Source organism: Zosterops lateralis, assembly GCF_965231275.1.
Source record: "Zosterops lateralis genome assembly, chromosome: 4".
Classification (NCBI taxonomy): Eukaryota; Metazoa; Chordata; class Aves; order Passeriformes; family Zosteropidae; genus Zosterops; species Zosterops lateralis.
In genome coordinates this window covers 6,428,550-6,445,362 of record NC_139765.1, presented here as the reverse complement: position 1 = coordinate 6,445,362, position 16,813 = coordinate 6,428,550, and the positions used below count along the sequence as shown (strand labels likewise).

General features: G+C 43.1%; 1 protein-coding gene across 1 annotated transcript; it reads left to right on the top strand.

The window, feature by feature from the left end:
- Positions 1-242: 242 nt before the first annotated feature.
- TTC38 (tetratricopeptide repeat domain 38) lies at positions 243-15,687 on the top strand. Its single transcript, XM_083858817.1, has 14 exons — positions 243-302; positions 2,495-2,572; positions 3,010-3,091; positions 3,443-3,614; positions 4,586-4,759; positions 5,602-5,677; positions 6,680-6,799; positions 8,388-8,447; positions 9,199-9,237; positions 9,994-10,075; positions 10,941-11,106; positions 13,079-13,238; positions 13,526-13,599; positions 14,060-15,687. The coding sequence occupies exons 1-14, from the start codon at positions 279-281 to the stop codon at positions 14,151-14,153; spliced, it is 1,401 nt and encodes a 466-aa protein (XP_083714943.1). The 5' UTR covers positions 243-278; the 3' UTR covers positions 14,154-15,687.
- The last annotated feature ends 1,126 nt before the right edge of the window (positions 15,688-16,813 follow it).

Sequence of the window (16,813 nt, the reverse complement as noted above, 5' to 3'; positions counted from 1 at the left end):
GCCCGAGGGCACCGCAGCGCCCTGCGGAGGGCAGCTAGTGAGAACAGTATTTAACTCCGGACGCCGCCGCCTGGAGGTCGGTCCGGAAGCAGGAACAAAAATTGGAGATTGGGGGCAATCAATCAACCAATCAATAATCGCCGCCGAATTCCCGCGGCCCTCCCTGAGGGGCGGCGCGCGTGCCCGGCACCCACCGCCCGCCGCTCGCGCCCGGCGCGGCCCCGCCCCCGCCCCCGCCCCCCGCCCGCCTGGGAGCCGCGACCGGAGCCGAGCCGGGCATGGCTGCGCTCAGGGACTGCAGGGTGAGACTGCGCTGCGCTGCCCCGCCAAGGGGACCGACAGAGAGACGGCGGGGCTGGGGGCTGCGGGGGGATAGCAGGGCTTGAGAGGCTACGAAGTGAGGGAGGGCAGGGCTGAGGGGGGGGTGAGGGGACGGCAGGGCTGTGGGGCTGCAAGGTGAGAGAGGGCAGCGCTGCCGGGGGGACGGCAGGATGAGGGGCTGCGAGGTGAGGGCACCGCTGGGGGGCTGTGAGGGGAGGGCAGGGCTGAGGGGCTGCGAGGTGAGGGCAGGGCTGAGGGGCTGTGAGGGGAGAGCAGGGCTGAGGGTCTGCAGGGCGAGGGCGCCGCTGGGGGGCTGTGAGGGGAGGGCAGGATGAGGGGCTGTTGGGATCTGGAAGGGGGGAAGGGTCGCTGCACCCATTCCTTCTGCTGGGGAAGCAGACCCATGTCTGAGCATCTCTGGGTCTTGTTCCCACCTGCCCTTTCCGTGGGTCAGGCCTTCGATTAACTCTAAACCAGCCTCGGGTCAAAGGGTGCACCCTACAGGAGCTGCTTGCTGATTAAGTCATGTGCGTGCTCTCTTTCTGATAAACTCCTTTTATGGTTGTGTTTTGGTTTAATTAGGGCAGTGGCAGGTTAAAACAAAGTCTTGGAAGTTGCGTGTGGCAGGTGTGTGATTGACAGAGCTCTGGGGATCTGTCACACAAGGAATTCAAGAGGTGCCGACTGCAGCCCACAGAGAGCACAATTCTCAGAGCCAGCTAAGAGAAAAAAAATACAAATAAACAGTCACTAGATCTCATGACTGAACTGTAATCTTAGAGAAGGGGAAAGGGCAAGGCACCATGGAAGATAGATAGCCTGTAAGTAGCAAGCCTAACCTTGCTACCCACTTGACTTTTCTCTTTATTCTTTTTCTGGATGATAAATGACATAGAGAATAAAAATTTTCAGCTCCCCCGATGTTGCTGAATAGAGCTTAAAGAATAACTGGCAAAAAAAAAGATAAAGGGGCTTAAAGATATGCACACAGGATTATAAACATGGCTGGAACCAGTGGAGAAGCAGATAAGAAGAGCTAGAGTGGGGTTTTTTTTACAAGTTATGTAACACAGAGACAACAGCAAATGCCCAAAGAAAAAGTTTAAGGAAAGTTGGCCTTTAATACTGAAGCATTCAGTGAACAGGACCACCAGAGACCCCTTTTTGTGACTCTCCATGGCCATAAAATAACTTCCAGGAGGAGGCAAATGCATGCAAATTCATTCCAGGAATTAGTTCTGTGTATTAGATAAGAAGCAATTACATAAGTATTAATGAAAATGTATGATTATGATGGGTATAGACCTTGTTGCAAAGTCTCACCACACCCACAGGACAGGGAGGGTGTGTCCTGTGCAGATAACAAATTCCTGCTTTCTAGTGCACCAAATTGTGCTAGAAAGTTTATTCTGGCCAATTTCAGTACCAATTGTAAAGTAAATGTGTCATTTTAGGTTCAGGTCTAGTCTTTCAGGCATGTCATTTGAAGACTCAATTGCTTTAGCTGTTGGAATGTGAGCCTTTAATCCAACCACAGTGGGAGGAAAGATTCAGGATATATTAACAACAAAGTTATCTTTGCCTGGTTACTTAAAAATTTTGACAGATTATTATAGCTAGAAAAATGCTTTAAAATGTAAAATGAGAAGAGTTGAATTCTTGCAGCATCAGAAAGGACTAAGCCCCCACTAGGAGAAGTCTGAATTAGCTCGCCCCAGGTCTGTTTTTATAATATATATCTTTTCTTTATGTTCTGTGTACTGCATTAAAATGGTGCTGGAGTGACTGGGGCAGCTTCTCAAATGAACTCTGCTCCTTTGCCAGCAGCCAGCCAGGAGATGTTGTGCCTCAGTCATGTTATGTTACTAAAAATTATGGCAGCCCAATTCTGGTTTTCTTTTTAGCTTTATCCATTTCCCACGTTCTTGTTTTTGTTAAATCTGTGATCCAAATTTTCAGCTGGGTAACTCCTGAGACTGAGTGGATTTGCTCTGCCGGGCTGTTTGGTCTGCAAGTTGATTCAAAAGAACATTATTGTTTATAGAAGATTACAGGTTTATAGATTATAGGAGAGGAAAAGATCAGAACAGCATCAGTTTGAACATCTGTCAGTGTGTCCTGGAGGATGAGGGTGTAAAAGGAGCACGTTTGTGTTTGTTTGTTTGTTGTGCAGGCCTGGCAGGATGCTGGACTTGTCCTGTCCACCACCAGCAATGAGGCCTGTAAACTCTTCGATGCTGTGCTGACACAGGTATGACTGAAAACTGCAAGAAAATGGGATTTGGAGGGATTCCTGCATGAAACACTGTAAATTGTAGCTGATATTTAAATTTCTTGTCAGCTGGGAGAGCCTCAAAATCAGGCCACCACAGGAGTTCAGCCTTTAGCTGGCAGCAGGAAACCCTTTTAGCAGAGGGCTGTGCCAGATGCTGCAGCTGTGGTGAAATTCCACTTGATACCAGCAAATCAGCCAGCTGACAAAACCTCATAGAAATCCAGGGTGGTTGGTTCTGCTGGTGACAGAACAATATTAAACCCCAGGTTTTTTTCTACTACATTAAACCTACCTGAATGCAACATTTGTCTTTTAGTCATTTGCCTTGCTTTGAATTTTAAGTGTCTGAGAACAAAAAGAAGTCCAGTATCACAGAGGATTCTCAACCCTCTCTTGCTCTGCCTCTCTTACAGTATGCAACTTGGACCAATGATGAGAGCCTTGGAGGTATTGATGGATGTCTCTCCAAGCTAAAAGCAGCAGATCCAGACTTTAGTGAGTATGACCTTTGATTCTGAGCATGGAAAGTGCTGGGTTAATGCCTGTTGTCCTGGTATTTAACTGACTTTGTTTATGCAAGGGCAAGGTGATAATTTATAGAATTCTGTGAAGCTTCCTCAAAATCTAGAGCAAGCAGAATGCTTTCCTGTGGTGTTTTTTTAATTTTATTTCACATAATATTTGAGTAGCTGTCATGAAAACCTTCTGAGAACTTTAGGCTCAGGGAGATTACCTGGACCCCTGTGTCCACAAATCAGTTTCACTGAAAATGCTCAGCTCCTCTGGTATTTTATGGAGCTGAAGGCTGTGCTGTGGACTGAGCTGGTGCTGTGGTGTTCCCTGCAGCAATGGGACACGTCATTGCCAATGGCTTGGAGCTGATTGGCACGGGAAGGACCGTGAGGCTGGACAAGGAGCTGGCGAGCGCCGTCAGAGCCACGGTGGCCCTGTCCCAGTCCCAGGCCCTGACAGAGCGGGAGAGGCTGCACGTGTCGGCGCTGGACCTGTTTGCCAGGGGGTGAGTCCTCTGGCAGCCTGCTGAGGGACTGGGACGGGTGTCTTTGTCTGCTGCAGGCAGAAGGGAAGGTTGGCAGTAGTGGTGTGTGAGATTAGCTGACATCTAGCAAAGGATGGGGGTGAGATGTCACTGAGTGTCCCTGAATTTCTCTCTCCACCCGAAGTGCTGTGTTTAGCTAAGGAGCAGCACTGTAGGAGGTAAAGTGCTCTATTGACACCACTTCCTAGCATTAAGCACTCCATGTTTTAAATCTACTACAGGTCCATCTGTTTTGTTTAGAACTAAGAAATGAAGTATTTGGCTACAGTAGGGTCCTGACTCAGATGCACAGAAGGAAAGTTACAGACTTCTCTCCCTTGTCTCCCTATGTCAAAACCTATTCCCCTGTAAAACAGGGAGAGAAGAATGTCACACATGCTGTAGAGACTCACTGCTTCATTCCATATGATAAATCTATATGAACTGCAGAGCATATGGGCTAATGATTCACTTTCATTATTTGTTCGCCAAACAAATGGATGAGCATGGATTTGCCTCACATCTCAGCAAAAGAAATGAGGAAGCTACTGAAGTCCTCCCGCTGGGTTTGGTCCCCAAAAAAAGGAGAGGGAAAAGGTGACTTTGTACATACAAAGTTGCATTAATTATGGTGGGTCCCTGTAGGAACTATTCAGCCCTGTAGGAAAATTTTTAGATTTATGGTTTAAGCTTGTTTCATTTTCCTTGTGTGTTACAGTAATTTAATGTAACCCAACGCAATTTCTTTCATAAGATTTTTCAGAAGGTGCCAAATGAAGATAATCCCATTATTAGCTTAGAAAAGACTAAGGAATTTGTTCAAGAAAAAGAATAAGAGTTCGTGCTGAATGTGCTGAGTTTTCTGTTTTTCAGCCTAGTTTGAGTTCAGGACTAACACTAGGGGCAGGCATGTGTTCCTTCTTTCAGCAATGGAAATAATTATTTATTTCTAGCCAACTTCCAAAGGCTTGTGATCTATGGGAGCAGATTCTGCAGAGCCACCCCACTGACCTGCTGGCCCTCAAGTTTTCCCATGACACTTATTTCTACCTGGGCTATCAACGTCAGATGAGAGATTCTGTGGCCCGTGTTTATCCTTTCTGGACACAGGATGTTCCACTGAGCAGGTGGGTCATGCTTCAGGTGGAAATTGCTCTTTACCTGGTGTGCATGGACTACGTGGTTTTTAAGTTCAGATTTACAAGTTCAGGGTCTTTTGGAAACAGACATGTGGACAAAAGTCAAGAGTGTAGAAGTTCCTCAGACTTGACCACAGATAGAATGTGTCTCCCTCTTGACACTGTTGTTGAGGGATTTTTCTTAAGTGAGCTGTGTCTCTCTGCTGTCAAATATAACACATGGTGTGTAACACACAGGGTAAAGTCATGTCCTCACCCAGAGCAGTGGCAAAATTTCTTCATTTCTTCCAAAAAAAACACTATTCATCTTGATCCATTAAGTAAATAAGGTGCACATAACATCCCTAATTTTCCTTAATGTCGGGCCTTTATGGCTTAATGGGGATGATTTACAACCAGTTTTAAAGAGCCACTTCATGTAAAAGCACCCTCCTGTGGTTTTGTGGGCACTGGGGAAAATGTAAAAGATTGCCTTTGAGATGCTCAGATAGCTTTGGTGGCAGCAGTGTCCCACTTCCAGCCTTTTAATTCTGCATCTTGCAACTGTTATGGAGATCAGAGCTGGTTCTGTGTAGCTGGTGATTCCATCTCATCCAGAGATGGAAATGTCCATTCTGATGTGCATCTTGTCATTGTTTGACATGCTGGTATCTCAGAGTCACTCACTTCTCTGAGAATTAGCTCAGTAGTTCTGTATCCTGAGAGCTTGAACCCTTGTTGTTGCACTACAAGGACTTTTTTGACTTTAATGCTCTTTCTAGTATGTTTTTTCAGTCCTGGATTAAACCTAGTTATAAATGGATGATGTGCTCTTTTTCCCCTTTCGTTAGCTACGTGAAGGGCTACTACTCTTTTGGACTTGTGGAAACAAACCTCTTTGACCGTGCTGAGAAGGTTGCCCGTGAGGTAAACTGCCTGCTCTTGGTGCTAAAAGGCTTGAGAATCCTCAGACAGGGTGATGGTTTCTGCCAGTTGTTAGTCAAAGTAGCAAAGAGATAAAGCTCAACGTGGAAATGCTCACAGAGTTTTGTGAGACTTGTTGATGACTTTTCACATCTCTGCCCCATCAAGACAGTTTCACTGGAGTGTATTCCCGTCACTTGATTATGAGCATGCCCTGTCAGATGGGTCAGGACAGCCCTATAAAATCCATATACCAGCCCATCTGCTGCTTCCACATGGATAATTGGCTGTTTCCTCCTATTAAAGAATGTTGGATTGTTTTGATGCAGTCTGCTCTTGACAGTCAGTCATGTTTGGCTTCCTGCTCCCTTTTTTTCCCCTAAATGCTTGTTCCTGGATTATTGAACAACTGTAACAATGTTCCTGGGGATCAGTATTAGCCAGCCTGTTTCTGTGAAGACAGTTGGCTTTCTCCAGTCCTCAGGATTATCCCTGTGATCCAGGAGTCTCAGACACAATCTCTAATTGTCTGAGTTCTTGACAAAACTTCTGTTACATCAAATTGCTGGAAGTTACAATAGAGACCAAACCCTAAAACTTAAACCTTTACTAGGTTTATGACTAACTTTGCAAAATGTCAAAAGCCTTGTGGGAGTTGTTGGGCCATGGAGGAGGAATTGGCTGAATATTCAGAGCTGGCCATTTTTTTGGAAAAGAAATAGTTGTCTTCAAGGCACTATATCATGGCATATCAAAGCCTGCATTTTAAAGTGTTTTCTGTTCATCTCCCTGCAGCAGAAGCTGGGAAGTGAAGTCAGCCAGGAGACATTCTCTTCCTTTTCTGTCCAAATCAGACTTCTGGGCTGTGGTTAGTTGGAGTGGTACAAGGATGCACTTAACGTGCAGCAAGTAAAAAGTAGTCTCTTGTTTCTAGATAAGCAGTGATATATGTCTGTATCTGCAAGTTTGTAAGGCTCATCATGTTTTCCTGTTTTTCACTCACAGGCTTTGGCTATAAATCAGACAGATGCATGGTCTGTCCATACTATAGCTCATGTAAATGAAATGAAAGCAGAGGTGGAGAAAGGCTTAAAATTCATGAAGGAAACAGAAAAGAACTGGAAGGTAAACATTTTTGTGACATCTCTGAAAAAGCTCCTTTTAGGTTTTCTTTAATTCCTGCAGCCAAGTTCTTGAGTCCTCTGCCTGCAATTCCTTCCTATCTGCAGACCTGTTACAGTCAATGCAGAGTTTGCATGTTAGAGGGAATCCTCCCTTGAGGTGCAGCAGCTTTTTAAGCAAGAGGCAGGAAGAAGTGGAACATTTTGAGGGACATGACTGTTCCTATTTCTGATCTTTGTGTGGTTATAAAAGTAAAGTGACCACTGATTATTTCACAAGCTTCTTACTTAGGCTGAGGTAAGCACTGACAGTCAGTTGAAGGACTTGACTAAATCTCCTCATGTAACCCAAGATGAGGTGGAAAATGACACAATCAAATCAACTGTTTCAAGAGACTAAAATACTTGTTTGCTTTCTGGATGGAGAAGGGATTTTAAGAACAATTGTAAAGAAAAGATAAATCATGCTATTTTATATTTTCTAGTGTACTAATTACTTTCTAGTGTATCAGTTACCTTATATATCCAACGTGCTTGATACCATCTTTCAGAGTATTGAACAGGTTAATTAGTCTGTCACATGGTCCTTTGCTGTAAATTAAGTTTCATTTTGTGTTTGACAGCATTTACCCAGTGTTAAAGTCTGTTACATTCAGAGCTGAGGGAAGTGGGGTTTGCCTTTGCTAGAACCCACAAGAGTCTGTTTTAGAGTCATCTGAGCTGACTATTCCACCTCACCCAAGGAGCAGGACTGCACAGAGAGATAGAAAGGCTGTTTTTGTGCTTGTTTTATTTTTTAAATTAAGCATTCAGATACTGGGCTTGGAAGTGCAGACAGAAAACTCCTGCTTGAAGTTCACACCTGTCACTTCCCAGAAAGCATTTTGTCTTTTAACATGTTAGTTTTAATGAAATAATGATGTAGGGGATTGACAGTTTGGGTGATACCTTTAAACCAGTCAGTGATTTTGGATTGATTTTTTTTTTTAACTCTTCCTTCTTAAAATAGTTGCATGTCTCTGTGATTCATACTCTTCATCCATATAAAATCAAATGCAAACCCACTTCTCTCTAGCAGTTTAATCTCTTTCAGAACTCAAATTTAGCAGCAGGGAAAAGGTTTTGCTTTATTTAGTCAGGTAATTCCATGATCTTGTTTATATGACATTTGGAATGGCAGTAGGATATTCAGGTTGATATTTTCAGTGTTCATGCCAAGCACATAACTGCTTCTGTTGCTCAGGTTTGTTTTGTGATTTAATATTAAACAAGCAAAGATTACCAGAATGTTTATCTTAGCACTGGAAGGCCCTGACATTTATTTGGAGCATTTACCTTTGTGCTTCCTGAAAGTGGTTGTTACAGTTGTCAGTATGACAATAAAGGTGATTTTTCCACTTGTGACACCATAAAGTTTAACTACAGAACTGGGAGAGAGTAGAAGGAGAGGGGGGAACCTCTCTGGTATTTTAATTTTCCCCAAAGGGTTATGGAAGTATCTTTGTCTATTTTTAATGCTTTCACAAAAACAAACTGCACTTGACTTGAACTGCAAAAGGAAAGTTATTTTTTAAATTTTTTTTTTTCTCCAGAGCAGTGATATGCTTGCTTGCCATAATTACTGGCACTGGGCTTTATACTACATTGAAAAGGTATGAGATATTTTCATGCATGTGCTTTATGGTCCAGATAGGTTATCTAAAGCTCTTTAAAAGGCAGAACTATAAACTAACATTTAATTTGTAAACTAACATTTACTAGGGGGGAAGGGGGGATCAGCTCTTTAAAGGGATGTTTTTATAAAACAGCAGAATGCTACATTTACGAAGTGGCATAGTCCTTTATTACTGCTATTTTGAGAATTTTAATTGCATTGGTCAAAAGTTTCAGTATCTTTCTAAGAATGTTGAAATACTGCTGTGAGATTATTGCATGTTTGAAGATCAGTAGTTTCATTAATTGTATTTAGCACCATTATTTGATACTTAGATCTCTAATTCTGAGACAAAAATTAACAAAATTCTTACCAATTCAGCACTCTTAAAACTGGTTGTTTCCCCTCTCTTTGCATACACCATGGGATGCACTGATTCTTGCAAAAAAATCCCTGAAAGAAACATTAGAATGAGAGGCAAATACCTCATATTTGTTTTTCTTGCTTAACTTGTGCCAGTATTGGTACTTATCCTTAGATGAAACCTCAACATACTGATCATTTTGCCTGTTAAACTCAGGTTTTTGTGCTCTGAATACCTCGAGGTTTCTTTGGCTTGGTTTGTTTTGATCAGGCAGTCCTGGAGAGCTGGTCTGAGGTCTGTTGATGTGCTTGTCTCTGGTTGCTGCCAGTCACTGCTGGTTTCTGTGTCTGCACATTAACCACACAGTCCTCCTTTGCCTTCCCAGGGGGAATATGAAGCTGCTTTGACAATTTATGACAAGCATGTGAGTAGAGGCCTTTTTTTCTTTACTGAGTTGATGCAAGATCATGATGTATGCTTTCTTCCTTCTGTGTGAGATTGAAACCTATCACAGTGTGTGATCTGGTATAAATACTTCTTATATCTGTTATTACAGACTTTTAGGGAAACAACTTCTCAGCAGTTCTGGGGAAAATGCCCCAAGGACTTGAGTGTTACATAGTTTGAGTGCTTGAAAGAGCTACAGTGGTGCTGATTTCCATTCTGTCCATGTTTCTTGTACCTTTTAAAGGATGTAAATTAATTTTGCTATAAAGTCAAGTCACCTTTACAAATAACTGGTTTTGCATGTTAGGTACGAAGTCAACTGTCTGGATTTCAAAACAACCTTTGTAAATAAGCAGTATCAAATGATATAACATAGCACATCTTAGTATGGATTGTAAAAATACTTCAAGCACTAAGAAAGCTGCTGGGCAAATTGCTATATATATATATTGATCAAGTGAAGTAATATTTATGGCACAATTTTGGAAAAAATAAAATCCCATAGTGGCTCTCCGTATTTACTGAGAAAAACAACACGTGTAAAGCCATGTAAGTTTCTGTCATTGCAAACTCCTGTACTCAAGAAAGATGCAATTAGGACTATTACAAAACAAGTAATTTTGAATTAACAGGAGGATAAAATTAATTTAGTACTGTTAAAATAAGTTTGATAATCTAAGGAAGTTTCTAGTAGCACATCATTTGGCCAGCCTGGATATACTTGTGATTACAGATTGCTCCCCCATGCCTGGCAAATGGAAACATCCTGGATGTGGTTGATAACAGTTCAATGCTGTACAGGCTTCATTTGGAAGGTAGGATAATCTCTGGCCACTGTAATTTTCTTTTTCCCTTCCCCTGCTGTTCATGTTGGAGAAGTATTTCAGTGTAATTACACAGCAAGCTTGATCATTTTTTCAAAAGAAACTTGAGAAGAGCATCAGTGTAAAGTTCCTAATAATGTCCATAAGCTTTATTCTTCCCAAGAGCTTCCATTTTCCATTCCAGTGTGGCATAGCAGTCAGCTCCAGCATAGGTCACATACTTTCTTCTCTGACAAATTCACTTCTATTGTCCCTGGAGGTCTGAGGCTGAGCAATCAAGTCCATGAGCCTCTAAAATCCCACATTTCTGGATGTAAATTTCCAGTTAGACCCTTTTTCCTCTGTTTTGATCCTGATTGAAATAGTTAGTATGGGCTTAAGAGCTTCTGGCTTTTTGTACTCTCCTAACCCAGTGGCATTCCCCCTTTTTAAGTCAGTGGTTATACACTGGGGTTCATGGCAGGGGACATGGTGGGCAGACAGTAATTCACCCTGTTCTGCTAAAACACTAATGATGTATTGGGGGTTTTATTAAATCCATCTTCTCACTGTGTCTTGGGATTCTTACAGGTGGTGAGCAGCACCTCCAAGACATTGTGAGCAATCTCATAATAAAGCCAGAAGCTCACACAATGCAGACTAAAATAATGCCTTTGAGCTCCTGACAGTCAAGAAACTCTTGGCCCAGATAAGGCAGGCTGCAGCTCAGCATTATTGCTGCATAAATTTTGCCACATCAGGAAATGTTCCCTTGAGTTCAATAGGAATGCTTTTTATGCTGAGTGACTGAAGTACATTGCAAAGTCATACTTTTGCATGTGGCAATGTTATTGACAGGAGTAGTTTTTACTCTTAGGTGTAAAGCTTGGGGACAGGTGGAATGATCTGCTTGGGGTCACGAAGAAGCACAGCAAGGATCACATTCTTCTGTTCAATGATGTGCACTTCTTGATGTCTTTCCTTGGAGCCAAAGACCACAAAACTACTGAGGAGCTTTTGACAACTCTGCAGGAGCTTGCCAGGTGAGCAAAGGAATTCCTGCACTGGGTTCAGTGAATAGCCCAATGAGCTTCAGGGCAATGATGTCTCTGGCTTGCTGAAGCTCCAACACACTCCTCCCTGCCTCAGCATGTCACTGGGACACGTTGGTTTGAGCAGGGAAACATCCAGTTAGGAGACCCATATCAATATTTATTTTTTGAGTTAATGTCTAGAGGGGTTTTCCTCTTGTTGACCAGAAATCTTTTGTGTTTGAGGGCATGGACACCACCTGAGCAGTTGCTGTCTGTTTTCTTTTAGTGGGGTCACCCTGAGCTGTGATACAGACAAGGAGTAAAGTATATTAATAAGAATATTCTACAAGATATGTCAGCTGTCTGTGGTGGATCTTTTCGGCTCTGATTTAAAAGGTTAATAACAGAACATGAGCTGGCAGTGATATTCTAATGGCCACTCTTTGATGTGTTGTTAAGCCCATCTGCAGGAAATTAGGTTTCAAGTACTACTAAAGTAATAATCTAGAATATTTTGCTTTCAAATTAAGTTATTTGAAAAAGTTGAATATTTAAGTACTACATTCAAACAATAACAGTTTTCTGTTCCCTTAGGTATTCAATGACTGGAAATTGCCTTGGGGCTTTTTTTGAAGGGGTTGATTATAGATGCTAAATTCAATTTCTTCCCCCTACTACATCCTTTTTTCCCTCTCTTTAAGCATCTGTTGCTTCCTTTGCTTTTATAAAGAAATTTTCACTATTGAAATTATTTGTTCCTGACTGTATATAGTTTGAGGAATAATGTAATTTTTAAGAATACTTAACAAAACAAAACTTTCAAAGCAAACCTAAGTATGTCTCATTTAACTAAAGGAGAAAACGGCAAATATCTTTTGTTATTTATTCTATTATTTATATAAGTATGTCAGTATCTATAAAGTACAGAGAAATGCCCATCACAGAGGCTTTAATGAACATGTGTTCATATATGTTACTTATTCGTTCACCCAGTGCTTCCTTTCACCTACTTACAGCCTTAATAATACATTTGTACATTTTCAGCTGTAGTTTGAAATAGCATAAAGCTTAATTTCATTATTTGAGAAAGCAGGCTGTGAGCTGAAGGGGCTATATTAATGGATTAATTCGTGTCTATCACAAACATGTTATATATAAATGCTGCCCCCGAGGCGTTTTGTGTGTGTTAAGAAAGCAGTGACACAACCCGGGCACGAGCATCAATCCCAGCTAGCGTTGCACCGGGATTTTTCAGCCATTTTTTTCCAGCCATGGAAAGTTGCTGGGAATTTGTCGGGTGTCCCATGGCGCTCTCTGGTGGTTGGAGTCACAAGCTCCTTTCCATGGAACTGCTGGACACAACGTGTCAATGAGGAATTGTTCCATCATTTTCACCACCGGCTGTCTCGAGCTGCTTCAAATGAACGTGTGTTGTGCACTTTTATCTTTCTAGGATGCCACAGTTTGTTTAAGGAGTGATAAACACGTAGGGCAGTGTTGCCTGCTGGAAAATGAAGGCTGGCCCAGTGAAAGGAGCAGGACTTGAGGAGGAGCTGGCTTGGCTTGCAAGGTCATGACTGGGAGCTGTGTGCAAGGACTGGTAGACAAAGGATTAGCAGTAGGGTGTCCTGGTGGGGTCAGCAGAAGGGAAACTGCAGTTTCCTTACTGTCCTTTCCCAAAGTGTTTATTGCAGAGCTAGGAGAGGGTTGGGCTTGTGCCTTTTGTGGGTATATTCAGGAGGATAAAAACTGATTGCTGGATGAGTAACAAAAGGGTGACAGTAACATAACCACACCAAAAGATATGACCTGAGTCAAGTGCCTGAAACATCAGGCTTTGTACAGGAAAAAAAAAAAAAAAAAAAAAACAAAAAACAAAAAAAACCAGCAAAATCCTGTTTGCAGGCAGTGGCAGACTGGCATTGAAATATGGCTATTTATGCTTTGGTTTATGGAAGTTAACCACTTTTTCATTCTACAGAGCACCTTGTGAAGACCACCAGCTTTCCCTGGCTCCTAGTTTGGGGCTGCCACTGTGCCAGGCTTTTGTAGAGTTTGAAAATGGGAATTGTGACAAAGCTGTGGACCTGCTGTACCCAATCCGTTATGAACTAGTCCAAGTGGGAGGCAGTGATGCTCAGGTAAAGGAGATGCAGAAAAGACTTTTTGATGTGACTTCATCCCCCTTCAGTAGCTGCCATTAAGCACTTACCTCATCAACAGCACTTCAGCTTCAGTGAAAAGCTGAACTGTCCTTGTGACTGAATCCTGTTTGCAAATGCTTACTAGCAGGGTTAGCTATTAATTTTTAATGTTGATATCTTTCCTTCCTGTGAATTTAATAGTTTGGTAACCAAGACATTGTAAACAGCAATACATTATAAATTACTTATTTGTTTGTATGTTGCTGATTTTTTTTTTTTTTCAGAGAGATGTTTTCAGCCTGTTATTGATTCATGCTGCTTTAAATTCTAAATCAAAGGCCAAACGAAACCTTGCAAGGTGAGTATTTCCCCTGATAAATATTTGTGGAAATAGCATTGTTGCTAAAAGTAAGAGGTAATGAATATACTCAAAAAGTAAGAAGAAATAAATAATTTAAGGCTAAAATTATGTGAAAGCATTTGTGTTACATGTAGCCACATTTAACCAGGATAAAAAGTACAATAGCTTCCAATTCCCAGAGTGGACTCTTGAAGCCTGGATGGATGATCTGTGTATGTTCAGGGGTAGTTGATTTTCAAATGGTTCTGTGTTCAAATATGGCCTGTTGGCCATGTGTGTTGTGCACTGCTAAACTTCTGTGACCTGCTGCAGCTCCAGTCAGTGCCACTGCTGACATCTGCTTTTCTGGGAAGTCAGAGGTGTGCTCTGCCACCTGGACTTGCCTCAGCACAGCCTGTTTGGCAGAAAGGTCCAAGTTTATCCCCTGCTCCTCACCCTCCTCCTCCTCCTTTCCCAGGTGTCTCCTGCATGAACGTGACATGATGAGACCAAAGTCCCCGATGACGGAGCGACTGATCAGGAAGGCAGCAGCTGTGCATTCCATGGCATAGGGCTTTCCTCCAGCTGCAGCTGGAAGAGCCAGGAGCTTTCCACAAAGTCTGGGTCCCTGCAGGGAGTGCAGGGGTGCTGTGAAGGAACCTGGGGAGGTAGTCGGGGTTAAAGGATCTGAGAATAATTTCCTTAAAAAAAAAGAGAGCTGTTGCATTTCTGGAGGTTGTGTCTTAGATGATTCCACAAGGAAAGAAGCAAACTTGCTGATAAGGAACAGCTTTCTGGAACATCCCAAAGGCACTGCTGCTCTGGAATGTTTTCCTGGAGGTTCTCTCTGACCCTGATTATACACAGTGCAGTTACAGAGCCTGGATTTCAGTCCTTCTTTGGCCCAGTGTGTTACTTGGCCTACATGTGAAGTAAACTGCTCAGCTAATTCAAAGGGAGCTTTTAAATAAAGCTAATAGGAAGGTGTGGGGCCAGAGCCAATACAGGCATGAACTGAATTCATATCAAGCTTCCAGCCCATTCAGACAGGAGTCACAGATCTGTCTGCATTCAGGATGTCTTTCCATTTTTAAACTCCCTCTCATAAAATGTTAAATTTTTCCTTTCAATAGAGCACAGCAGAGTACTGGGTGAATGAAACCAGACAAGAACCAGCCAGGAATAATGACTATTCTGACATAGGTGCTCCCTCAGCACTTTTAAATCTTTCAGAAAAAAGGGAAAAGCCTGGATTTCAGCTGAACAGTACCATCTCTGAAGAGTGTGTTGGACTGGGTCTTTGTGCCTCCCTGAGCTTTTGGATAGTCAGGCCTTACTACCATCTCACTCCAGAGTCCCTGCATGCTGGCAGAGTGGGGTTTAAACCAGGGTTAAAGCCACACTTCAGAGAGGTGAAGACCAGGAGGTCTCTCTGCCATGGAGAGAGGCTCAGGGAATGAACACAGCTCTGCCCCAGCCCATGTGATGGGATAAACTTCAGTGCTGCAAGTCAGGCACGCTGTGAGCCACGGGCCTTGAGGGAGCTCTGGTGCCTCTGGATTCCTGCAGCATCCCACAGCTAATGCATTGTCTTGCAGTGTATTCCAGAAATCCCTAATGATGGGAAAGATCATATTTCAGACCAAAACTGAACTCATGCCTCCTCTTCTGTCATAGAAATGCCACTCTGGAACTGCCCAAGCTCTGGCTTTGCTTCCACATCTGCAAAGCTCTCCTGGCCCCACAGGCCTGTCCCTCCTTCCTGTCCAGCTCGGGCTCTTCCCCATGTCCCACAGCAGCCTTGTCCTACAGGTCCCTTCTGACCTGAGAAAGCACTTCCATAGCTGGGCTCTGCACTGCTTCTGGAGTTCCTGCATGTGGAACAAGAGGTGAAAGTCCTTTGCTGACATTTTACTTTACCCAATCCTCCCCTGAGGCAGAACTGCCTTATTTTTAAAGCAATAATAATGAAACCCTGAAGGGATTGCATTCCTTGCCCTCAGGTCTTCTGATTTATGGGTGTGCTGTTCTTCAGCTTCATCACTGCTGGTCTGTTCAGTCATGGTGGGGGGTGACTCACTTGGGACAAATTACAGTGCATTTTTACTGTTATTTTTAATAAGTGCACTTCAAGCAGTGACTTCAGACAGGTAACTTTTTACTCGAGGAGTGTAACAAATTGTGTAAGGGAACAAAAGCCTGAGAAGGCTCTGGCTGGCTATGCAGGGTTTAATCAGTGTAATCAGTGTAATGAATGACATCTCTACTTTCAGTAGATGATTGAGAATTTTGTCTGCTTTGCCTTAATAAATTCAAAGATGATCTTTGTTGAGCAAGCAAGTGCATGACTTCTTTCCATGTGTGAAGCTTTTTTAAACATGTTATTCAGCCTGATTTCATAGACATGTAACAGTGTGCACCCATTTGGTTTCCATCCCAGTGGCCAGAAGCATCCAGCAGTGGAGAGCAGCAGTCTCTGTGCTCACAGAGTCACAGCCCAAGCCTGGCACAGCCTCCCTGGGGCTTTCCTTGGTGCCTGTTAGGAAGAGGCTGAGGTGCCACAAGGTGGGAGAACTGTTGTTTCTTTTCCATCCTCCTGCAGTCAGCATATGCATTTTCCAGCTTTCCTCCCCCTTCACTGAGCAATCCAGGCTGCAGCTCTCACCCCTGGTCCACTCCTCTGATGGAAAAGCCAAAGCCTTGTGCACCAGAGAGCTGCATCCTTGCCCTGGAGTGGGTTGGACCATGAACAGCTCTGCAGTTCCTGTACTGCTGTGTCCTTATTGTGTGTGTGTGGTGACTGGACTGATCCCAAGCTGTCAGCATCCCACTGCCACCCTCCCCTCCCAGGCGTGGGGGTTTCTACAGGTGCCTCATTCAGATTCTTTAAAAGTTCCTCATCTGCATATTAAAGAATTACATCCTTAGAACCTCTCAGTATCTCACTACCTTGAGATTTAAAACCAGTTCTGCCACTACCTCAATTCTTTCACCTTCTTAGGACTTCATGAACTGCTCAGAGCAGCTGTTTAATTACAAACTCTACCCCACTGCTTTAATATTAAACATCTCCTAGTTAGGAAGTTAATTTACAGAAATATTCTCCCTGAATCATGCTAATCTCTCCTTAGCAATTAGCTAAGCACTTACCCTACAATGGCAGTCCACATGTACAGTTCCCTGGTTTAGAAACACTGGAGGAAGACAGGGAATGCAGGCAGGGGCTGGTTCA